This window comes from Lipophrys pholis, assembly GCF_963383615.2.
Source record: "Lipophrys pholis genome assembly, chromosome: 20".
Lineage (NCBI taxonomy): Eukaryota > Metazoa > Chordata > Actinopteri > Blenniiformes > Blenniidae > Lipophrys > Lipophrys pholis.
In genome coordinates this window covers 15318249-15337677 of record NC_137648.1, presented here as the reverse complement: position 1 = coordinate 15337677, position 19429 = coordinate 15318249, and the positions used below count along the sequence as shown (strand labels likewise).

At 40.7% G+C, this 19429-nt stretch overlaps 1 protein-coding gene across 1 annotated transcript in view; it reads left to right on the top strand.

Moving 5' to 3' along the window:
* Window positions 1–19429, top strand: part of myo3a (myosin IIIA) — a 59737-nt gene that overhangs the window by 24720 nt on the left and 15588 nt on the right. Inside the window, exons 8-24 of the mRNA XM_080490030.1 lie at window positions 3561–3626; window positions 3787–3942; window positions 4302–4343; window positions 5705–5801; window positions 7556–7672; window positions 8241–8345; window positions 8907–8990; window positions 10318–10520; window positions 11840–11938; window positions 12077–12191; window positions 13607–13733; window positions 14413–14623; window positions 15524–15671; window positions 17208–17361; window positions 17615–17703; window positions 17813–17942; window positions 18853–18935. Of these exons, the coding sequence (XP_080346156.1) occupies window positions 3561–3626; window positions 3787–3942; window positions 4302–4343; window positions 5705–5801; window positions 7556–7672; window positions 8241–8345; window positions 8907–8990; window positions 10318–10520; window positions 11840–11938; window positions 12077–12191; window positions 13607–13733; window positions 14413–14623; window positions 15524–15671; window positions 17208–17361; window positions 17615–17703; window positions 17813–17942; window positions 18853–18935 (2026 nt within the window). The remainder of the gene's footprint in view (window positions 1–3560; window positions 3627–3786; window positions 3943–4301; window positions 4344–5704; window positions 5802–7555; window positions 7673–8240; window positions 8346–8906; window positions 8991–10317; window positions 10521–11839; window positions 11939–12076; window positions 12192–13606; window positions 13734–14412; window positions 14624–15523; window positions 15672–17207; window positions 17362–17614; window positions 17704–17812; window positions 17943–18852; window positions 18936–19429) is intronic.

The window sequence follows — 19429 nt, the reverse complement described above, 5'->3', positions numbered from 1 at the left end:
ATTAGTTTAAGCTTATTCACCAATAATTCAGTATTTCTTCAGGTGAACTGAGTTTGTAATCCATACCGATGGCAGACGTGCTACTTAATCCGTCTAATATGCAATGAATCAACTATATGCTTTTGCTTTCAGGAGCTTTACATTGTCCACACGTTTTTAAAGCTGGAACAACACATCCAGTCCTTGAGACATGATCAGCTTCAATCCACTGTACTCATGCAGGTCATCATCACACAGGAGTGGGCATGTTTTCTCTGTTTTCCTCCTCTGCTTGCCGAGTGGAATGTAAAGACAGCCTAATGCATAGTGCTTGCATTGCAAGCCAGAAAAGCCATCTCCTGCTACCTACGCAGTGATTTGCTTCTCTATAAAGACTGTCACCAGACAAAGTACAGTCCTTTTCATTTAAAATGTTTTTTTTTTCTTTTTCTGCTTGCAGCAGCTTATCTTTAAATTCCTCCCCTACCGGCACATTCATCCTGTAGGAAGGGGAGGCAGAAAGCTCAGCCACTCTTTTCTCATCTGTTTGTGTTGAATGCTGAAGGTGAAAAACTAAGTGTTTATTGTCACTGGATTCCAGTGTGACTGAGCACGTACCATTACAGTCTTCTTAACGGAGCAGCTTTCTTAGCAGCTTCTTAAATACACACACACACACACACACACACACACACACACACACACACACACACACACACACGGCTCCTGTGTCATAGCTGCCCTGTGTGTTTGCTCTGGGGGTCGTGCTCTACCGGAGCCGTCACACAGCTTCCTTTGAATCTGTGTGACTGCTGCAGCCAGAGCTTCAGGCTCTCACTTCACACTCGACCCCCCCCCCCACACACACACACACACACACACACAACACAGGGTGCATTCGAAAAGCAGCCTTGGAAAAAGCCACATTGAGGGCAGTCGGTTCAGCCACTCCCCGTCTGATTTCATTTTGGTGTGTAAGCAGACGGTCACAAAAACAGTCCAGTGGCACACGCTGGATCACAAATGTCATTCAGGAAATTGAGACCAACTGACTGTGCTGTTAATCATTTAGTTGGTTTGATAAATAATTTAGATTTGGTGCCATCTTTGGTATTTAATCTGCAGCAAAGGTGAGATAGTTAGGCTTCAGGGTGCGGTTTGCTGTTGGGGATCATAGGAATATACCCCCCTCTGGTGTATGTATACCCTCTCTTGATGATTTGTTCCTATAGATATAGAATTTAACAGACAAAACACAAGAAAAATAGGTTCTTTAAAATCAGATTTTTTATTTCTCACACACTCACTTAACTTTAAAGTCACCCTACTTTTGTTCTTGCTGAGTCGTCATTTTTGTCTGAATGCTGGACTTTCTGGACTTTCTCAGCTGTCGGAAGCAGCTGCAAGTACCTTTAAACTGTGAAATGCCAGTTTTCATCCTACACCCCACTATCATTTAACCCTTTTACAATTGTATCATATTATCTTATTTTATATTGGTGATTCATATTTGTGGGACTACATCGAAAATATCTATTAAATTAAGTTGAGGCTTTGTAAGTAATGGATCACATTTGATTGCATTTCAAGCACATCTCAGTATTCAATACTAGAACCAACATTTTGAAATGTATCTGCTTTTTCAGTAGATTTTTAACTTATTTTAATCTTCTAGTGTCTTTTGTTGTGTGTTGTATAAATATAGCATGGGCAATAACCTTAATATTTGCGTGGGTGTCTGTGCTCACCGCCGCATGTCGAGCACCGAAGTGGTACTGAAGATTGGTTTATGTATTCCAGTAACTTAAAGGAACATTTCTCAAGTACACTAACAAACTTCTCATGTAAAAATGTAATATTAAATCATGATTGTGTTATTTTTTCATTAAATGATGAAATAATAGCACAATATAGATGCAATCACAGTAATATGTCTTCATCACTATCGCAATTAGTTCCAAAATATGTTCGATTGGAATTTATTTTCAACTATATTTGTTCCAGTTTTGTAATGATATCTTATCGAATATCACAATAAGTCACAAATCCCACACGAATTCGTTGTTGTTTATCATCTGACCCACTAGTTTGTTTGGTCAAAAGCTAATTTTACTTGTGCTATTGGGGATATTGTTGCAGGGCAACTGAGGTGGATGCGTTCAGCAATTTGGTTGAATGCAATTTGATAGTTTGTGATATGTCTTGCTGTATAGCTATTTTAATCAAAATTTTGAACAGTTTGACTTAAAAAACGGGCACATTGATTATGAAGCAGGAACGTGAACTATATGTGTTGCTACTGCCTGAAAGATTCTGCTTTGCTGCCATAATGTGATCAAAATTAAACCCTAATCTTTTGGAATAGATAACAGCTGGTGAACGAGTATCTTGTACCAAAATTGAGCTCATTGTAATTTAGAGGTTTTTTTATGTCACAAATTTTCTGAAATATTTTCCAAAGTGTTTCTATGAGCCGAACAGCTTTCATATGATATGCTATGATCTATGAGTAATTATGAGCATGTCGTATATCTGTCCACATGTTGTATCCTCACATACATTACTTCCTTTAACCAATGAATACATTTGAATAAAAATTTAATAAATTAAAAAAAACAATCCTGAGCAAGATTTGTGCTTCTTTGTCTGAGACATAGGGAGTCAGAGGAGGACTTGGATGACAGTATCTATACCAAAGTCAAATCCCAGCTCAGAGCGTCAGACTCTGAAGCAGGTAAAGATTAGAAGAGCTGTCCTAATTATGCTCACGTGTTAAGAATTAAGCTCTCCTTCTTTATTACCTGAAACTGAGAAGAATTCAGTTTCCCTCCACGACTGTGCGACAATCACTCAAAGCGAGACCAAATACAATCTAACTGGCTCCCGTTCCTCTAAACTTGACATTGATGAGAGTGTCTTCTTGGAATTAAAACAAATAAACACTTTAATAGTTGCAGCATTAGCGTTTAACAGACTGCTAATAAATGTCTGGAGCTATATCGGTTGTGTTGTGTGGTAAACGGGGGATGCACGTCGACGTGTAGGATCCTACCATTACACCGGTTTGTCTTTGTCAAAGCCACTGTGTGAAGCACCCTGATGCATTAGCAGGCAGCATTGACTACTTCACCATGTGCCAGAAACCCACTTGTAAAAAAGTACTTAAAGCAGAACAGGGACTTCTAGTGAATTAGCTCCGTCGTTCCCTCGCTGCGAGGCCTTGTTAAGTTTAACCCCTTAATCATGTGTGACTGCTCGTGAAGTTGTTTATTTTGTGTTTTCAGGAGAAAGGTTTTATGAATGCCTCTCAGATGTATAAGATATCCAATGTTACAGACTCTAGTTTTCCCAAAAGTGGCTGTATTAATACCCCCCAGGTGCCCCGATGGAGGGCCATTAGTTATCGCCTCGCGCCACCACAGAAACACCTCTGGATGTCTTCAATGACAAATTGCTCGGGTGTTGAGATTTCACTCCATCGTTCCACTCTGTGCCCCGGCCTTTTGTTCTCCGCCCCACCTGAATAAATCCCATCTCATCTTATCTTTCCATTTATCTTTTCCATTTCTCCCCTTTAACAGAAACCCTCCGCCTACTCTCCACCAGCCCGAGCTCTGGTCAGACGACTTTAATGGCTTCATCTGCAAGTGAGTGCGGCTGCCCCGGCGTTTGTCATTGTTCCGCGGATGATAAATATTTACAGTGAAAGTACATTCCCAGAAGCTTTGAATGTTAATGTGAGATATTCACCGCGCTCCCGGTTTCTGCTGCTTCCTTTTGTACCTTTTCGCTTCCTCCACACCACAGATGTCTGATTAAGGACTTTGAGCTGAGGCCAAATGTACTAGACCTGCTCCAGCATGTGTTCATCAAGCAGACTGTTGGCAGAGAGAAAATCCTGCAGAAACAATTGATTGAGCTCATTGATCTCAACCAGCAGATGGGAGTGATTGAAAAAACAAGGTATTGTTCAAGCTGCATTTGTCGAATTCCCTCGGCACCACCACTTCTGATATTTTTGTATTTTTTTTTTACTCATGTTACTAGTTTGTCAAACAGTCCCCCTGAACATTAAAGCATGAAACATTTTCTGTCACTGGGTTTCATATAGCTTAGCTTCTCGCAAACGGCATAATCCAAATTACCCTCCTCGTGCGCTGTTTTACAAGCTCTGTCACCCTCATGCAAACAGCTCAATCCCGCACCGGCTTCACTTGGGGTGCAGCCAGCACAGTATGCGTCACATGAGTCGAAATGTTCACCCGGAAAATGTGTATTACCCATACAGTCATGAAATGTTAATCCTATTTCTGTCATTTAAGCTATCATGGAAAGACAGACAGAAGCTCAGACAGTAATGACAGGTAACGAATGCCTATGTGACCTTTATGCCACCGTAGGAGCTTTTTGATAGTTCAGTCAGAGCTTTTGTTGTAGTTGTGATCGCACATGTACAGTATTTGCCATCGACTATAAGGGCTCATTATACTGTTTACATGCTCCATCCTCCATTGTCATGTACGTCTTACTGTCACTACTTTTGAAAATCTGAGCCTTACCTTGATATAGTGTCTTCCGGTTTGATGCTGTGGACTGTCTGGGGCTTCGACCCTCCAGGTGATGCAGCATCTAATCAGCTCCAAAGGTTGTTTCAGCTGAGATTATCCGTAGTAATGACAGGAAATTTACCAAGCATCAACAACTATTCAGGTGTGATCAACTTCTGTCACATTATGTGAGAAAAGAAAAGAGAGTGATAAGGTATACCTACAAGCTTAGTCAGAACCTTTGTTCATGATCTCATTCATAAGCAGCTCTAAACCAACTGCAGGTGGCTTTTTCATATTTTGTGAAGAGTCATGACTTCTTGATTTATAGGAAAATATGACAGAGATTTTTTTTTAATACAGTGTTTATATATACACTGACCTGCCACTTTGTTAGGTACACCTTGCTAGTGCCCGATTTGACCCCCTTTTGCCTCCAGAACTGCATCAATTCTTAATGGGGTGGATTTGAAAAGAGATTTTAGGCCATGTTGACATAACAGCTTGACACAATTGCTGCAAATTTGTACATCCACCATGTGATTATTCCTCCCCACCATATCCCAGAGGTGCTCTGTTGGATTGAGATCTGGTGACTGTGAAAGCCATCGAGGTACAGTAAACTCATCATCATGTTCAAGAAACCAGTTTGAGATTATTTCACCGACAACCGAGCCGCATTCAAAGTCACTCAAATCCCCTTGCTTGCCCGTTCTCATGCAGTGTTTGAACTCCAGCAGGTCATCGTGACTCTGCATGCACGTGTAAATACATTGAGGTGGCCCCATGTGATTGGCCGATTAGATCTCTACATTAACGGTGATTGAACAGGTGTACCTAATAAAGTGGCCAGTGAGTGGTCAAACATTCCGATGTATACACATCTGCCCACAGCTTCCCTTAGTGTATAGTTTTTTCAAAAGCATTGATAAGTGGTTTTTATTGATCGAGAAAATATGCTTGTGGGGCTCAGGCTCAGGAAGACTGGAAACTGATTTTTATTTTTATTCAGCTTTGTTTCTTGAGTTTTACAGTGTGTAATGTGTTGCCTGTTGTGAGGACTTGTACCCCTGGCAGCCCTGCGTCTGTAGTGGTGGTCATAATGCCCTGACTTTGAATGAAGAGAATTTCAACAGTTCCCAGTGGGAGACTGTGATTGTGCCTCATGTGAATTCCAGGCATGAACGTATCCACACTAAAAAGGGAAGCAACATGAAGTCCCAGAGTGATCCAGATGAGGTGGACGACCTTGCCACCCTTGAAGTTCTAGATGAGGTATGAAAGCCCAAATAAAGTTGTATTCAGTGTGTTAAACCTGGGTAATGGATCAAGATGGTTTGAAACTGTGATGTGCTTCATGTCAGATTATTTCCCTTCTTTCACAGGGAACATGGATTTTAGAACGGCAGTTGACTTTTGCTGGGCAGACCTCATGATTTTACTCCAATAATTTCTAGTCTGGTGTCTTTCCTTTCTTTTCTTGTATTGTACAGTGTCTGTATTTCTAACCTTCCTTGATTCCTTTATGTGTCTTGTTTTGTTTCCTGATTTCACTTAAATGTACTTGTTTGAAGTACATTTTCATTCTGCCTCTGTCCAATGTGATTCTCATTTCCTTTTCCCTCAGTGTGTGTTCCTCTGCTCCACCCTCTTGTTGAGTAGCCTTGTCCCTGATTGTGCCAGCTGTCTTATTTTCCTCTGTGTCTTTCTCAGTTTGTCTTTGGCACATGGCTTTAGGGAATGTGGTACATTTCCCCCGGCTTTTTTTCTGTTTGGAATTAGATTTTTGTTCTGTTGGATTTTTACATCCTATTAAAGACCAACTGGTTAGTTTTTGGTGGATAAACCTCAATGGTCATGTAATTGAATTCTTCTGAATGCGACCTCACAGAGAACACCAGAGGTTTTCATGAATAACGTGAGAGACTGAATGTTAACTGTGTTCATGCAGTTAGGAACTTGGAAAGTTACCAGTTGGAAAAGTCCCGCTTCCGAGTTTTTAATGGATCCTCCATGAAAATCTAGAATTGTAATGCAAGCTTTATTATCACACAGATGAAGTAAAACTTGTAAAATTCATATTATCTAAAAACTCTGCTTCTACCAAGACCGCCATATTGTGCCAGAACGTTGGCTTTGCTTTCTGAAATGATCAGGTCTGTCTGTTTCCACTCCAAAAACAATAAGGGTGGGAATTTCCTATTTAAGCAGCATTTTTTTTTCCATTAGAGTACCGGTAGGACCTTACCCAGTTCTCAGTTATACACAAAGACACCATTTGCTACAAGATTGTTAGTTAGGAGGGTCATCCAGTTATAAGGCAGTAATTCTAAATACTTCATATCCTATGAACAAATTGAAAATGTCTAAAACACATTTCCATGCAGAGGTTTTGTGATATAAATTTGATGTCAAGGAACACTTGGGCCCTTTAGTTATTATTAGTCAAGACTAAATAATGCATTGAAAGTAATTTTATACAACCTGACAACAGTTAAGATCCTTTATTTAAAGTACTTTGATGTCTTACCCACAAGTCATAAAGTCACCCTGCTGCCATTTTCCTGACTTACCCCTGTCGGTGTGTGTGGGGGGAAAAACAAACACAGCCGTGTCTTTTGTAGGAAAAACATTCAGAGCAATTCATCAAATCTGAACACTGCATTGACGTATTGAATGATACAACCAGCCTCAGTTGCCAGCGGATATTTCCACCCATCCTTCAAACCGAGGAACTCTGGTGGTATGCGGGAGCAAGTGCAGCCCTGCTGTTGTTGATGTACCTGTCCCTGGCAGTGAGCAGACAAGGGAATTGATCACTGCGTTATGAAAATAATACATTGACGTAATGGACGTCACAGGCTCTGACTTGAGGCGAAACATACGCTGAAGCTCCACTTGGCTGTGTTTATGATTTTTCTGCTGCTGTCTCTCTTATTTCCATTTTGTCACGAAGGTATTAATTTGCTTTACAAGCACTTTTGTTAAGCAGTGTGAAATATGCATTTTTTTATCATTTTTTTCCCCAGAACACTGTCACAGAACATCTCCAGAGCCGCTATGCAAGAAATCAGATTTACACGTATGTGGGAGACATCCTCATCGCAGTTAATCCTTTCCATAAGATGGAGATATATACGCCTGAGGTCAGTTGTGTGTGTGTGTGTGTGTGTGTGTGTGTGTGTGTGTGTGTGTGTGTGTGTGTGTGTGTGTGTGTGTGTGTGTGTGTGTGTGTGTGTGTGTGTGTGTGTGTGTGTGTGTGTGTGTGTGTGTGTGTGTGTGTGTGTGTGTGTGTGTGTGTGTGTGTGTGTGTGTGTGTGTGTGTGTGTGTTATTATGCACTTGTTATTGTGCGCTTCTACATTTGGCCAATGATGCACTGAATGTGGCCTGGCGTGTCTCATTAGTGCCTCCGCAGTTCCTCAGTCAGCCCATTTACACACACACACACACACACACACACACACACACACACACACACACACACACACACAGCCCCTGTTTTTCTGCCTTCTCCACACTTCACTGATTGTATTTTTCTCTGAATTATTGTTGTTGGTTTTTTTTGCCTCAACTTACTTTCCTCCTCACAGAACAGAAATATAATGTGGACAAGGCATACAACCAACCCGTTTTAACACAATATCTGCTTCATGGTGTCCAATACGTTTGTGTGCATCCCTTGAAATAAGTTTTTGTATCCTTCCTTTCATAGTATAATAAGTTTTACATCGGAGCGAAGCGCACCGCGAACCTGCCACACATCTTTGCCGTGGCTGATATCGCCTACCAGTCCATGGTGTCGTACAACACAGATCAGGTAAATAACTGAGTAATTGCTTCTGTTTACAATGTCTTGAATGCAGGTCTTTGTTGGAGTCCACTTGTTTTGTTGCAGGCTCAAGGACTAGTGAACGCATGTTTCAGAAACATGCTGCAAGTACGGTGGTAATATAAGCCAGAGGCACCGAATTGATGGGCAGGACACAGTTAACGGCTCATTTAGGGAATCCTAAAACAAAGAAAGAAACAAAGGATATACATGCAAAGTGATTGTACCACACCGCTTAAATCTCATATTCATAAATCACTACTGCACGGACAAGCTTAGGCCAGTTGTGTCGGTCACTCCTTTTAATCTCCACCTGGACATGTTGCAGCAAGCTTCAGTATTTGCATTGTGTCTTCTGTATTTGCATTGTTCAATTTGCTTGTGCTTTGCGTATTTGCATTAGTTTCTTCAGGCCAAATGTCCTTCAACATGTTGCTAAATCAACCCACTAGCAGAAGTAGCAAAAATGCTGGTGGCTACTATTGTGGCAGCATTTGTTTTGCATGCATGGCGTGAGTCAGCTGCATCTCTGTGCCCTCCTGTGTGCAGTGTGTGGTCATCAGTGGGGAAAGTGGAGCCGGGAAGACGGAGAGCGCTCATCTCTTGGTGCAGCAGCTGACGGTTCTTGGGAAAGTGAGTCACAGGGGTCAATCAGCACAATGTGAAACCACGCCGTCCTTTCTATTCTTCTCTCCATAGTCCACACTGCTGAAGACTAGGAATATGTGTGTTAATGTATCAAAACGGTGTGAAAGAAATGCTGCTTGAAGTTCACAAAAAAGGTCTGAAATGAACTCAGAGAATAACTGTTTTATGTCTCCAATTGAATGATCTTTTTTGCTGGTCATTTCTAATCTGTCAGCCAAAAATCCAAATTCAAAATAGGCCATAGTTTATGATTGCTTAACTGTTGAATGTGGTTCATCACGGGTCATTTAATGCTTCACTTTTAACTATGTGATCAATACTTTTCCATCTCAGACCCAACAATCAGGGAAAGTACAGTACATTTTCTTTTTCTTGTCGTCTTGTCTTCTTACATCTGTTGTGTATGAAATGCACATGTAGACTCTGTATTTTCCCACTGTATTCGAATAGATTTTTCTGTACTTGTATTTATAATTTTGTGGTTGAGTGAGTGAGTGATTTAATGCTAAAACCTACTGTTCCTGTTTTAAAGATAGAAGTCCTCCAAAAACAAACATTTTCAATGTAATTTAAAGTGTTAGAAATAAAGTCAGCCAGGTTATTTCCTGTGTTTTTACTTGGCTGAAGTCTCCATGTTGACAAACATAATATATCAAAATAGTTTTAATGTATGTGTGTGTTCAGCATGTTTTGAAAAAAGCATTATGTATCAACAAATTCAGATTTTCTTTAACGTGACCAGTACTTTTTATTATTATTATTTGAGCTAAAAAGATGCAAAAATCTTTCACTCAAATACCGGTACCTTTTAGTCCGTAAATAATGTGAGTATTTTTTTTTTTGCGTATAATTAGATTTAAGATGGAATCAGACTGGATGTTTGAAAAATATACAGCTAAAAATCAAACTAAAGACAGAGATAATAGTTGTACATAATTTGCTATTCACAACAACACAAAATTATTGATACGCAATATAAACATTAGCTGTTGGAAATCCACTCACTCTGTATATCTGTAACTGAATGGAAACAAGACATCTCAGGATATCATTTGTATTGAAATGTTTCTGGTGGAACAAACACAAAGTGACACATTTCACCTGAAGCAGTTTGTATATATATATATACATATAAAATGCAATTTCTAGGAAGGATTGTCCAGATAATTTAAGTATCCTGTCATGAGGGTGTTGATGCTCCATCTGGTGTCTGTCATGATTTGCAACCTAACTATTGTGTTTCAGTAGTTATCTGCATCTGTGTCATATCATAAGGAAAGGCAGTGAAACAATGATCCCAATCTTGATTCAGGCCAACAATCGGACCCTTCAGGAGAAGATCCTTCTGGTTAACAGCCTGGTGGAGGCGTTTGGAAACGCCTGCACCGTCATCAACGACAACTCCAGCCGCTTTGGCAAATACCTGGAGATGAAGTTCACCTGTGGAGGGACAGTGGTCGGAGCACAGATATCCGAGTACCTGCTGGAAAAATCCAGAGTCATCCACCAAGCAATGTAACTATCACCTCCTCTTTGTGACCTTCAGCTTCCAATGGCGGTCACAGAATTTTCAATCATGTTTCTCTCCATGAAGGTTGCTAGACGTGGATCAGTGTGTAGTAGACTGTCTCGTTTTCACTTCCACTTTCCCATCTGTAACTGGCGGCATTTGCCTTCAACCTGCACCTCAGTCAGTCCGTCTTTTCTTCTTATCGGGTGTCTGAGGAGTGCACTGGGTCAAGTGGAGCGGCCAGCTTATTTCCTGTTTGATCAAAGATTGGGGTCTTGCCAGCGTCCTCAGTGGAGCTTCAAAGGCAGACTGAAGCATTTCATTAGAAAACAGGCTCACGGGGTCAGAGAGGGTTTGATTTGCCTCAGGCTTTATATGTAGCTACACTCTTTGTGTCAATGGTATTGGAAACGGCAAAAAATAAATAAAAAAATCCCAGTTACCCTTCAAATGAAGTAGGAGACAATTTATGAATGTCATTGCTGAAAACGTCACGTAAAAGTTAATTTAGAGTCATTTATTTTTCTCTTAATTAATGAATCGTTTAGTTTTCACGAACTGTCAGAAAATGCAGGAATTACACAATTGAGGGCCTTTTTCCAACATGGCCTCCAAAGTAGAAATAATCAAGCAAAAAGTAGAATAGGTAGAAAAGGGTTTTATTCCTTCTATCCTCACAGCAAGTTGCACACTGACAGTCAGTCAGAGTTGATTCATCTGATCACGGATGATGCTGGAAAAAAAAAAAGATCTAGTCAAGCAAACAACAGACAAATATTCTGCGGAATGCCGTGTAAAATCCAAAACTGGCAGCTTCAATGTTAATATGAAATATGCACGGTCCCTTCAGATTTATTTTTTATTTTTTCTCAATAAGAAAACAAAACAATTTTGAAAAATACAAAATGACTGAATACAAGTCATAACAGAAAGAAAACCAGCATCACTGTGCTGCTCAAGCTCATAGTTAAAAATAAGGAAAAATAAGTATAAATGCTGTTTTGTTTAGTTTTTTGTCTTTTAATTGTAATCAGTGTTTCGTGTGGATGAAATAAAATTTTCTAACTTTATTTAGTTCTAATGAATTAAAAGAGCCAGTGCATGCTACGTTCATCATACTTCTACCATACTAGATACTTCCTGTGATGTATTTTTCTATCACTGAATCAAAGTTTTGGTTTTTGTTCATTCCTGGATTTCTTTATTTTTCTAGTCGCATCGTAACTGTTTAAAATGGATTGATATTGAATGCTAACAGTAAGCTGGCGTGCCTGTCTGATTTTTATGATTTGATCATCCGAGCTACATCGTCTTGTTTCCACAGAGGAGAGAGAAACTTCCACATCTTCTACTACATTTATGCTGGTTTGGCCGACAGGAAGAAACTAGCCCACTACAAGCTCTCTGACAGCAAAACACCTAAGTAGGTTTGACATCCCTTAGCTCCACTTCTAAACACTGTTATTTGCTTCTCACGCTGCCAGCTCGCTCCCTTCTTCCCGAGACCCCCCCCCCCCCTATCCTGACCTGCGTTTTTTTTTTCTCACTTTCTTTTCTGCAGGTATCTGTGCAACGAGCACGTAAAATTAGGGCCTGACATCGTGAGCAACCCTTTCTACAAGGAGCAGTTCAATGCAGTGGAGCAGTGTTTCAAAGTCATTGGATTCACCCTGGAGGTATAAACACTGCTGCATTAATTATGGGGCAACATGCCCACAACATCACACCGTTGATACGCCACCCGGCTCTGTGGTTATAGTATGAAAGTCACCAGAAGGAACGTGAGCAACTTAAGCAAAACATTAGCTCGAGAAGTGGTTCGTCTGTTTGAAGACTGGTGCAGCACAAAGCTACGGGTGCATGTAGGCATTGTGAAGGCTACTGAGCCTCAAAGAACTGATTGCTCCTGGGATCTGCACGTCAATAGCACTTATCCTGTGATCACTTGGCAGTGCGGGAGGAGCAGCGTCCTGTTCGGCGGCACGCCGTGTCCTGCTCGCATGTCACTTCTCGCGCTGAGTGTGTATGACAGTGATCTATGGAGCAGCTACTTTGAAACTGTGCAGGGAAATGGAGAAACCTCTAGCGACTTGTCTTGCCCATCGGCTCCAGCGCCCCGTGTTTTTCACAAATATGCTTAAAGTGTCAAATAATGAGGTGAACAGCATGTTTATGTGATTCCTTTAAAGAAAATGTTCTGGCTTTAGCACTTACTTAGTATTAAGCGCAGGACACAATGAAGCTGGTGTCAAATTACAAATGCTCAATGCTTCTACGACTTCCTTTATATTATCCATTATATGATTACCAAAATCGACTGCTGTTAGATTACAGCTTGTTCAGATTTAGCTGCTGGAACAGGAGACAGGGGAGCATCGTTTATGAAAAATCCCTGCAACAGCAACACAGGGGATCAGTCAGCAGGGCAGAGATACACAAGAGACCCTCATGGACTCAGAGTCAGGGCGAATCCAAACATGAAGGCTACAGTGAATCTGAACTTGTAACATAGATTCTAGACACGCAGCTATAAAAGCATTTCAACACAAGAGTCGTAAATTCAGACAAGACGAGGCTAACTAGACAAGACGAGACCCTGCAATTATAACCGACTCAGTATCTCGAACCATAAAATTTGGTATAGAGCTCTGACAAGACATGCCAGGCCTGACAATATTTACTAATGCCAGAAAAAAGATCTCATTAAAACGAGAGTGGAAAACTGCATGGTACAGATGAATTCCTAAGATGACCAAAGTTTGCTGACTTTCTCTCAATTATTTAACATTTTTTTAGATTTATTCATTGTAAAATAATAAAGACCTTTGCTGTGTTTTCACCTGAAGCTTCCTGCGCTGGAATTTTGGGACTTTTTGATTATCTTATTAAACGATAGTTGACTTTTATGTTCTACTTCTGTAGCTGGAATCAGGTTAAACCACTTTCATTTCTGCATTGGGAATTGTTATTCGATGCACACGCATTTAGTTAAAACGATGCAGATTGCTTGAGCGAAGTGAATCAATCATTTTTCAGACATGCCCGACGATATTTTCCATCACAGTCACCCTCCTCCGTCTGTGTGTTGCAGGAGCTGGGCAGTGTTTACAGCACTCTGGCCGCCATCCTCAACTCTGGAGATATTGAGTTCTCTCCAGTCGCCTCCGAGCACCAAACAGACAAAAGCAACATCTCCAATGTTTCTGTCCTGGAGAACGGTGAGGGGTGGGAGACAGGCGAGGGCGGGTGGGGTGGGGTGGGGGTGCATCATGACGTCAAACTGAGCACAGCCGTGAATTTTCTCTGCCACACTCCCGTTCCCCCCCCCCCCCCCTCCCTCTTTTGCTTTTCATCATTAACTCTGCAGAGAGCTCCATGTGGAGTGGAGATAAATATAGGAAATGAGAGTAAGGAAATGAATTATACATCAATACAGACATTACGGAAAATCATTACCGCACATGCAGTTGCAGTGGTTGGAGTTAACAGTCACTGTTCAAGTTGTATTTTTCTCAATTTAAACACTTGCTTATGCTGCTAATTTACAGAGCTGACTACGTACTAATTTGACGCCATGGATTAATCAGAGGGGGGTGATGCACTCCTTGCATTTTACTTTAATATTAGAGTTTAACTAGAGTTTGGCTCGGTCGGTAGAGCGGGTAGTCTCTCAATCAGAATGTTGCAGGTTTGATTCCCCGTCTCCCCCTGTCCACTAGTCGAAGTGTCCTTGAGCAAGACACCAAACCCCAAATTGCTCCCGATGGGAGGATTATTGGTGGATGATAGCATGGGTGAATGGGTGAATGTGATTATCGCTTTGGGGACTGCTCAAGCGGTGGACAACTGGAAGCCATTTACCATTTTAAACCCTCCCTTCATATGGTTTCCTGGCAGTGGCGTCGCTGCTCTGCATCCGGTCAGACGAGCTGCAGGAAGCCCTGACCTCGCACTGCGTCGTGGCTCGGGGGGAAACAATCGTCAGGCCCAACACGGTGGAGAAAGCGGTGGAGGTGAGGGACGCGATGGGCAAAGCTCTCTACGGCCGCCTCTTCAGCTGGATTGTCAACCGCATCAACGCGCTGCTGCGACCTGACAGTCACCTGGGGTGAGAACAGGAGCAGAGGCTGACACTGCGTGCGTGGGCTGTCAGGAATGAGATTGTCGAATGCATTTCATGCCTTCGTAAGAAAAAATGGGCTTGTCAGATCTCAAAAGTTTCACAGAAGAAAAAAAATTCAAACGTGCTTAAATTTTCAACACAGCTGTGGTTAGGTTGTTTCTGAGGATGAATTAATGTTGTTTTAGGAAATGAAATAAATATAAACATTCACCTCCAAATTCATTTGAAGATTCAAAAAGTAATTAGGTGTTTCTCTAAACTATAGTCTTAATTTTTGCAAGACTGTAAAAGGCCCCACTTTAAAGAAGAAAGAAATGTTTATTTGAAGTCAAATGACATACCTATTTTATTGTTAATATTATGACTTTAATTACAAAATATTTCTTCTCATTTTCCAAATGTAATTTATTTTTTTTGTTACGCATTGAACTTGTTTAAACGTGATCAAATGTTTTTTTTAGACCAGCAAAGCATACAGTACAAGGTTAAACTCATAAAGCCGCTCTGTGAGGCTACACTCAACAAGCGTAACAGTGTGAATAAATATGAGTAACAGTTCTAAAATGGTAAATGTCTAAATGAAATAATTGTTTATACTTAATTCAAATAAACATTAATACAATTGATACTTCTCTTACGTTGAAATAAACCAATAACACACAAATTTTTACTATTTTCAACTCATACCAATTGGGAATCAATTTACAATAACCATTATCTTACTGATCCATCTAAAACCAACAAATACAAGAATTCATTTGAATTGTGACTGTGAGACTGAATATTTCAAAACTAATAAAAGTCTTAAAGGTGTTTGTCCAGTCCAGAGTGTGTGACCACCTGAGAGCATGCACTTAAAAAACCTTTCAATCGTGTCTCCCTCAGAGAGGACGAAAAAGGTCTGAACATTGGCATCCTGGACATCTTCGGCTTTGAGAACTTCAAGAAGAACTCCTTCGAGCAGCTCTGCATCAACATCGCCAACGAGCAGATCCAGTTTTACTTCAACCAGCACATATTCGCCTGGGAACAGGTGAGGAGGGTCCGTCTGTCAGGCCTCCACTGGCGTTGCACCTGAACCAATCACCCTCAATGAAAGAATGTTTTCTGAGTACTTGGATTCTTCCTTGAAGGCACTCTGTATTCAGTTTTCACCTTGGTACTACCTCATTTCCATCTAAATTGTGATAACGTGTCATCGTTTGTCACCCGGCGCTTTAAGAGAGACAGCAAGGGTAAAATATGCCGGCGTCTTTATTTACGACAGAATGAGCTTTGTTATTCTCTCTTTATGCAGTCTCGTGGGAGTGTTTTGCCTTGGGGGGGTCAGAGAATGGTTTGCTAATGTTAAATGATTTGGACTCACCCATGGAGGGGGGCTATAAATCATCCTAAACGAGGGTCAATTAGGAGTTGAAGACTCTCAGTGTTGGACTTAAACTCACTCTTGGGTATTGTTGGAAGCAGGCCCAGAAATACATTGTCCTATAGTGCCAGCACACATATTCAGAGCATACGTTACTGTGCTGTGAGATTAATAAGTGCCACCACACTGCTGCCACATTTGCATTAGGATAAAACTGATGTATAGAGTCAGGCTTCTAGCACTGATCCATGCACTCCTTCACCTGTACAATGTTACATATATTCACACATGCTGTTGCATACTGTATAAACCTCTGTGCACTCCTGCCAGCGTCCTGCTGTGCTTGATTTACTTATCAGTGGTGGTCCGTGCGTAGGCAGATAGATTAGATGTTGTTTGTGCCCGTTACAATCTTTCCTTCATGGAAATGAACTCGGCTGCTGTTGAGTCACACAAAGCAGCTCTGAGTCAGCCTGATGTGATCAACTTAACTCCAGTGGAGGGCTAAGCTCGCATTGCCTCCAGACCCAGTTCGTTTAAATATGGAAAGAGTCACGTTAAGAGGAGCTAAACCGCAACAAGACAACCGACTCTGAACAAATTCTGGATGTTTTATTGGTATCGAATGTGTTTCTTTTGTATATTCAACTTTAGGTTATTTTCTAAAATGCTATATGCCTATATATGTTTTATTTGTTGGTTGATTTATTTTTTTTTTTTTTTGAGTGAATTGACAGTCTTTTTTCTCATTACATGACACACTAGAAATTCAATTTTACCAGACTATGCAATAAAAATAGATAGTCCCAGAACAGTCTCCATCCATCTGAAACCCATGCAAGCACAGTTACAACATGCAAACTCAGCAAAGCCTTCAAGCCCAGAAATGAACCGGGGAGATTATGAGGCACGAACGCCAACAATCGCACCTTTGTGCAGCACATATTACCAGGATTTATAAGATAAAATGGATAGAGTTAAAAAAGAAAATTGACAAAAGAAAATGCTGACAAATTAGTTGTAGCTTCGGGTAAAATTTCTGCCTCGTATCAGCGAAAGGACATAAAAATATGTAGGAGATTTCAAGAAGCTGCTGCTAAAAACATTGAATATTTGAGTCAAAATCACCGACTGTGTTTCTGATGCGAGGGCATTTCTTGGCAAATGGAGAAGGATTCATGTGTCTCTTTTACTCCTGCACAGGATGAGTACCTGAATGAAGAGGTGGATGCTCGCATGATTGAGTACGAGGACAACCGGCCACTGCTGGACCTGTTCTTACAGAAGCCCATGGGGATGCTGTCACTCCTGGATGAAGAGAGTCGCTTCCCACAGGCCACAGACCAGACTTTAGTAGGTCAGTCCTTCAGATTTCCATCGGAATAAACTTGTTTCAAGGCAGATTTACACTCTATAGCTCTTTATTTTCATTAACAAATGGTCATGCAAACAAGTCAACCGGACAAAGACACCAAAGCTTCACTTAATGAACATCTGCACGGTTTAAGAAAATACCACTCCGAACTTTGTTAATTCAGTGCAGAGAGATTAAGTAACAATGATCCCGTATTTGTGATGCTGATTAACTGACGTCTAATTTGGTTTTACAGAGAAATTTGAAGATAATCTAAAGACAAAAAGCTTCTGGAGGCCAAAGAGAGTCGACCTGGGCTTTGGTATTCACCACTATGCTGGAAAAGTAACTGATGTTTTGATCACAGTATTGTGTGCAAGGTTTCTGGACTGAAGTGAGTCGGTTTTCACATGTGTTTTTTTTGTTGTTTTTGTTTTCCTTGCACATCACTTAGGTGATTTACAATGCTGCAGGATTCTTGGCCAAGAACAGAGAAACACTCCCAGCAGATATCGTCCTGCTGCTGAGGTCGTCAGAGAACGAACTCATCCGAAAGCTCGTCACCCATCCGCTCACCAAAACAGGTACAGGATACCGCGGGTGTTTCACGCTATTATTTGAAATTAAATGTTCCTTCAGTAATTTAGCAAGCAGTAAATAATATAAGAACTTGTTAAATTATTTTTAAGTTACAATGTTTGACATTATTCTTCTTTATTACCTATAAACCTTATCACAAAAACAATGATCTTATTGATCATTATTGCATTATTGGTTGCTGCAAAAGCCTTGTATATTTCATAAAACAGTCTTATAACACATACTGAATCCATCTCTTGACAGCATGGCTTTGGAATGAAATAGTCAAACTTGTTGTCCAGACTTTCACCAATAGAAATTAGGAGACACAAAGCACTCAAATAGCTAGAATATGATGACAGTTAAAAGAAAAAGAGACTATATCTGTCTTACAAATATCCAGCATCTGATCTTCTCACCCTTTAAAACTTTACAGACTGTCCCAAATCTTCAAAAATGTGTTGCTGAACCTATATTTTTTTATGTAATGTCCTAATTTCTACATCTGACAGGTCTCAACCTTCTTGGAGTCAAGGTTGCTGTTAAAGTAAAACAAGAGGCTTTTGTTACCCTGTTTAGAAAGGTTCTTGTCTGCCAGTCTATTGTGATACTAAGCCGGACCTGGCACAGTGAGCATCCTTTGTTGGCAGCCTAGGCTTCCAGCCAAACTTAAATCACAAAGCCAATAATCTCCTGATCACTTTTTAGAGTAGTCTTAAAGCTGCTGTATCAAACTTATACAATTCATCACAGTTTGAGGTTGTTTTCACTGCACTTCATTGATGAATTATGAGTTTTAATGTGTTTCAGACTGTTTTTACAAGCACCTAATTGAAACTAGATGTAAGACTAACTCTGTGCCCTTATTGAAGTTAGGTAACTGACTCACTCCCTGATCTTCTGTTTATTTCACAGGCAACCTTGCCCACACCAAGGGTAAAGGCGTAAACACAATGCGGAGCCCGAGGACCCCGACACGCACCATCACCTTCGCCAAGGTACTTTCAGTACCGTCTGCATTTTCTTTGGATTGTCTCCCACATGAAGAACTTCCTCTCAAAACTTTATTTATTTATGCTCCTGGATCACAGTTCAGCCATTTATACTGTGACAATGTTATTCATATATACTTTAAAGGAGACATATCATGCTTTTAAATCCTTCCTTTTTACATATAAATCATACAGTTGTGGTCTATACAACGCGAAACTGCAATGCTTGGGTCTGAATTCCTCATTATTAGAGCTCCACAGGCCCCTTTTCAACCCCTTTTCTGATGCGCTTCTGAGAGCAACTCGTTTTGGGGCGGTCTCTTCAAATGCAAATGAGACACTTCATACCCCGCCTCCTCTCCAGGTTGCAGAGGTCACACTCGGTTCAACGTCACCCTGTTCGGCCATCTTTGTAGTTTGATAGAACAGATACAATTATCTAGCGGCGCAGAAACTTTATATTCACACATTATTTACAAAATGTCAACAACGGAAGATTT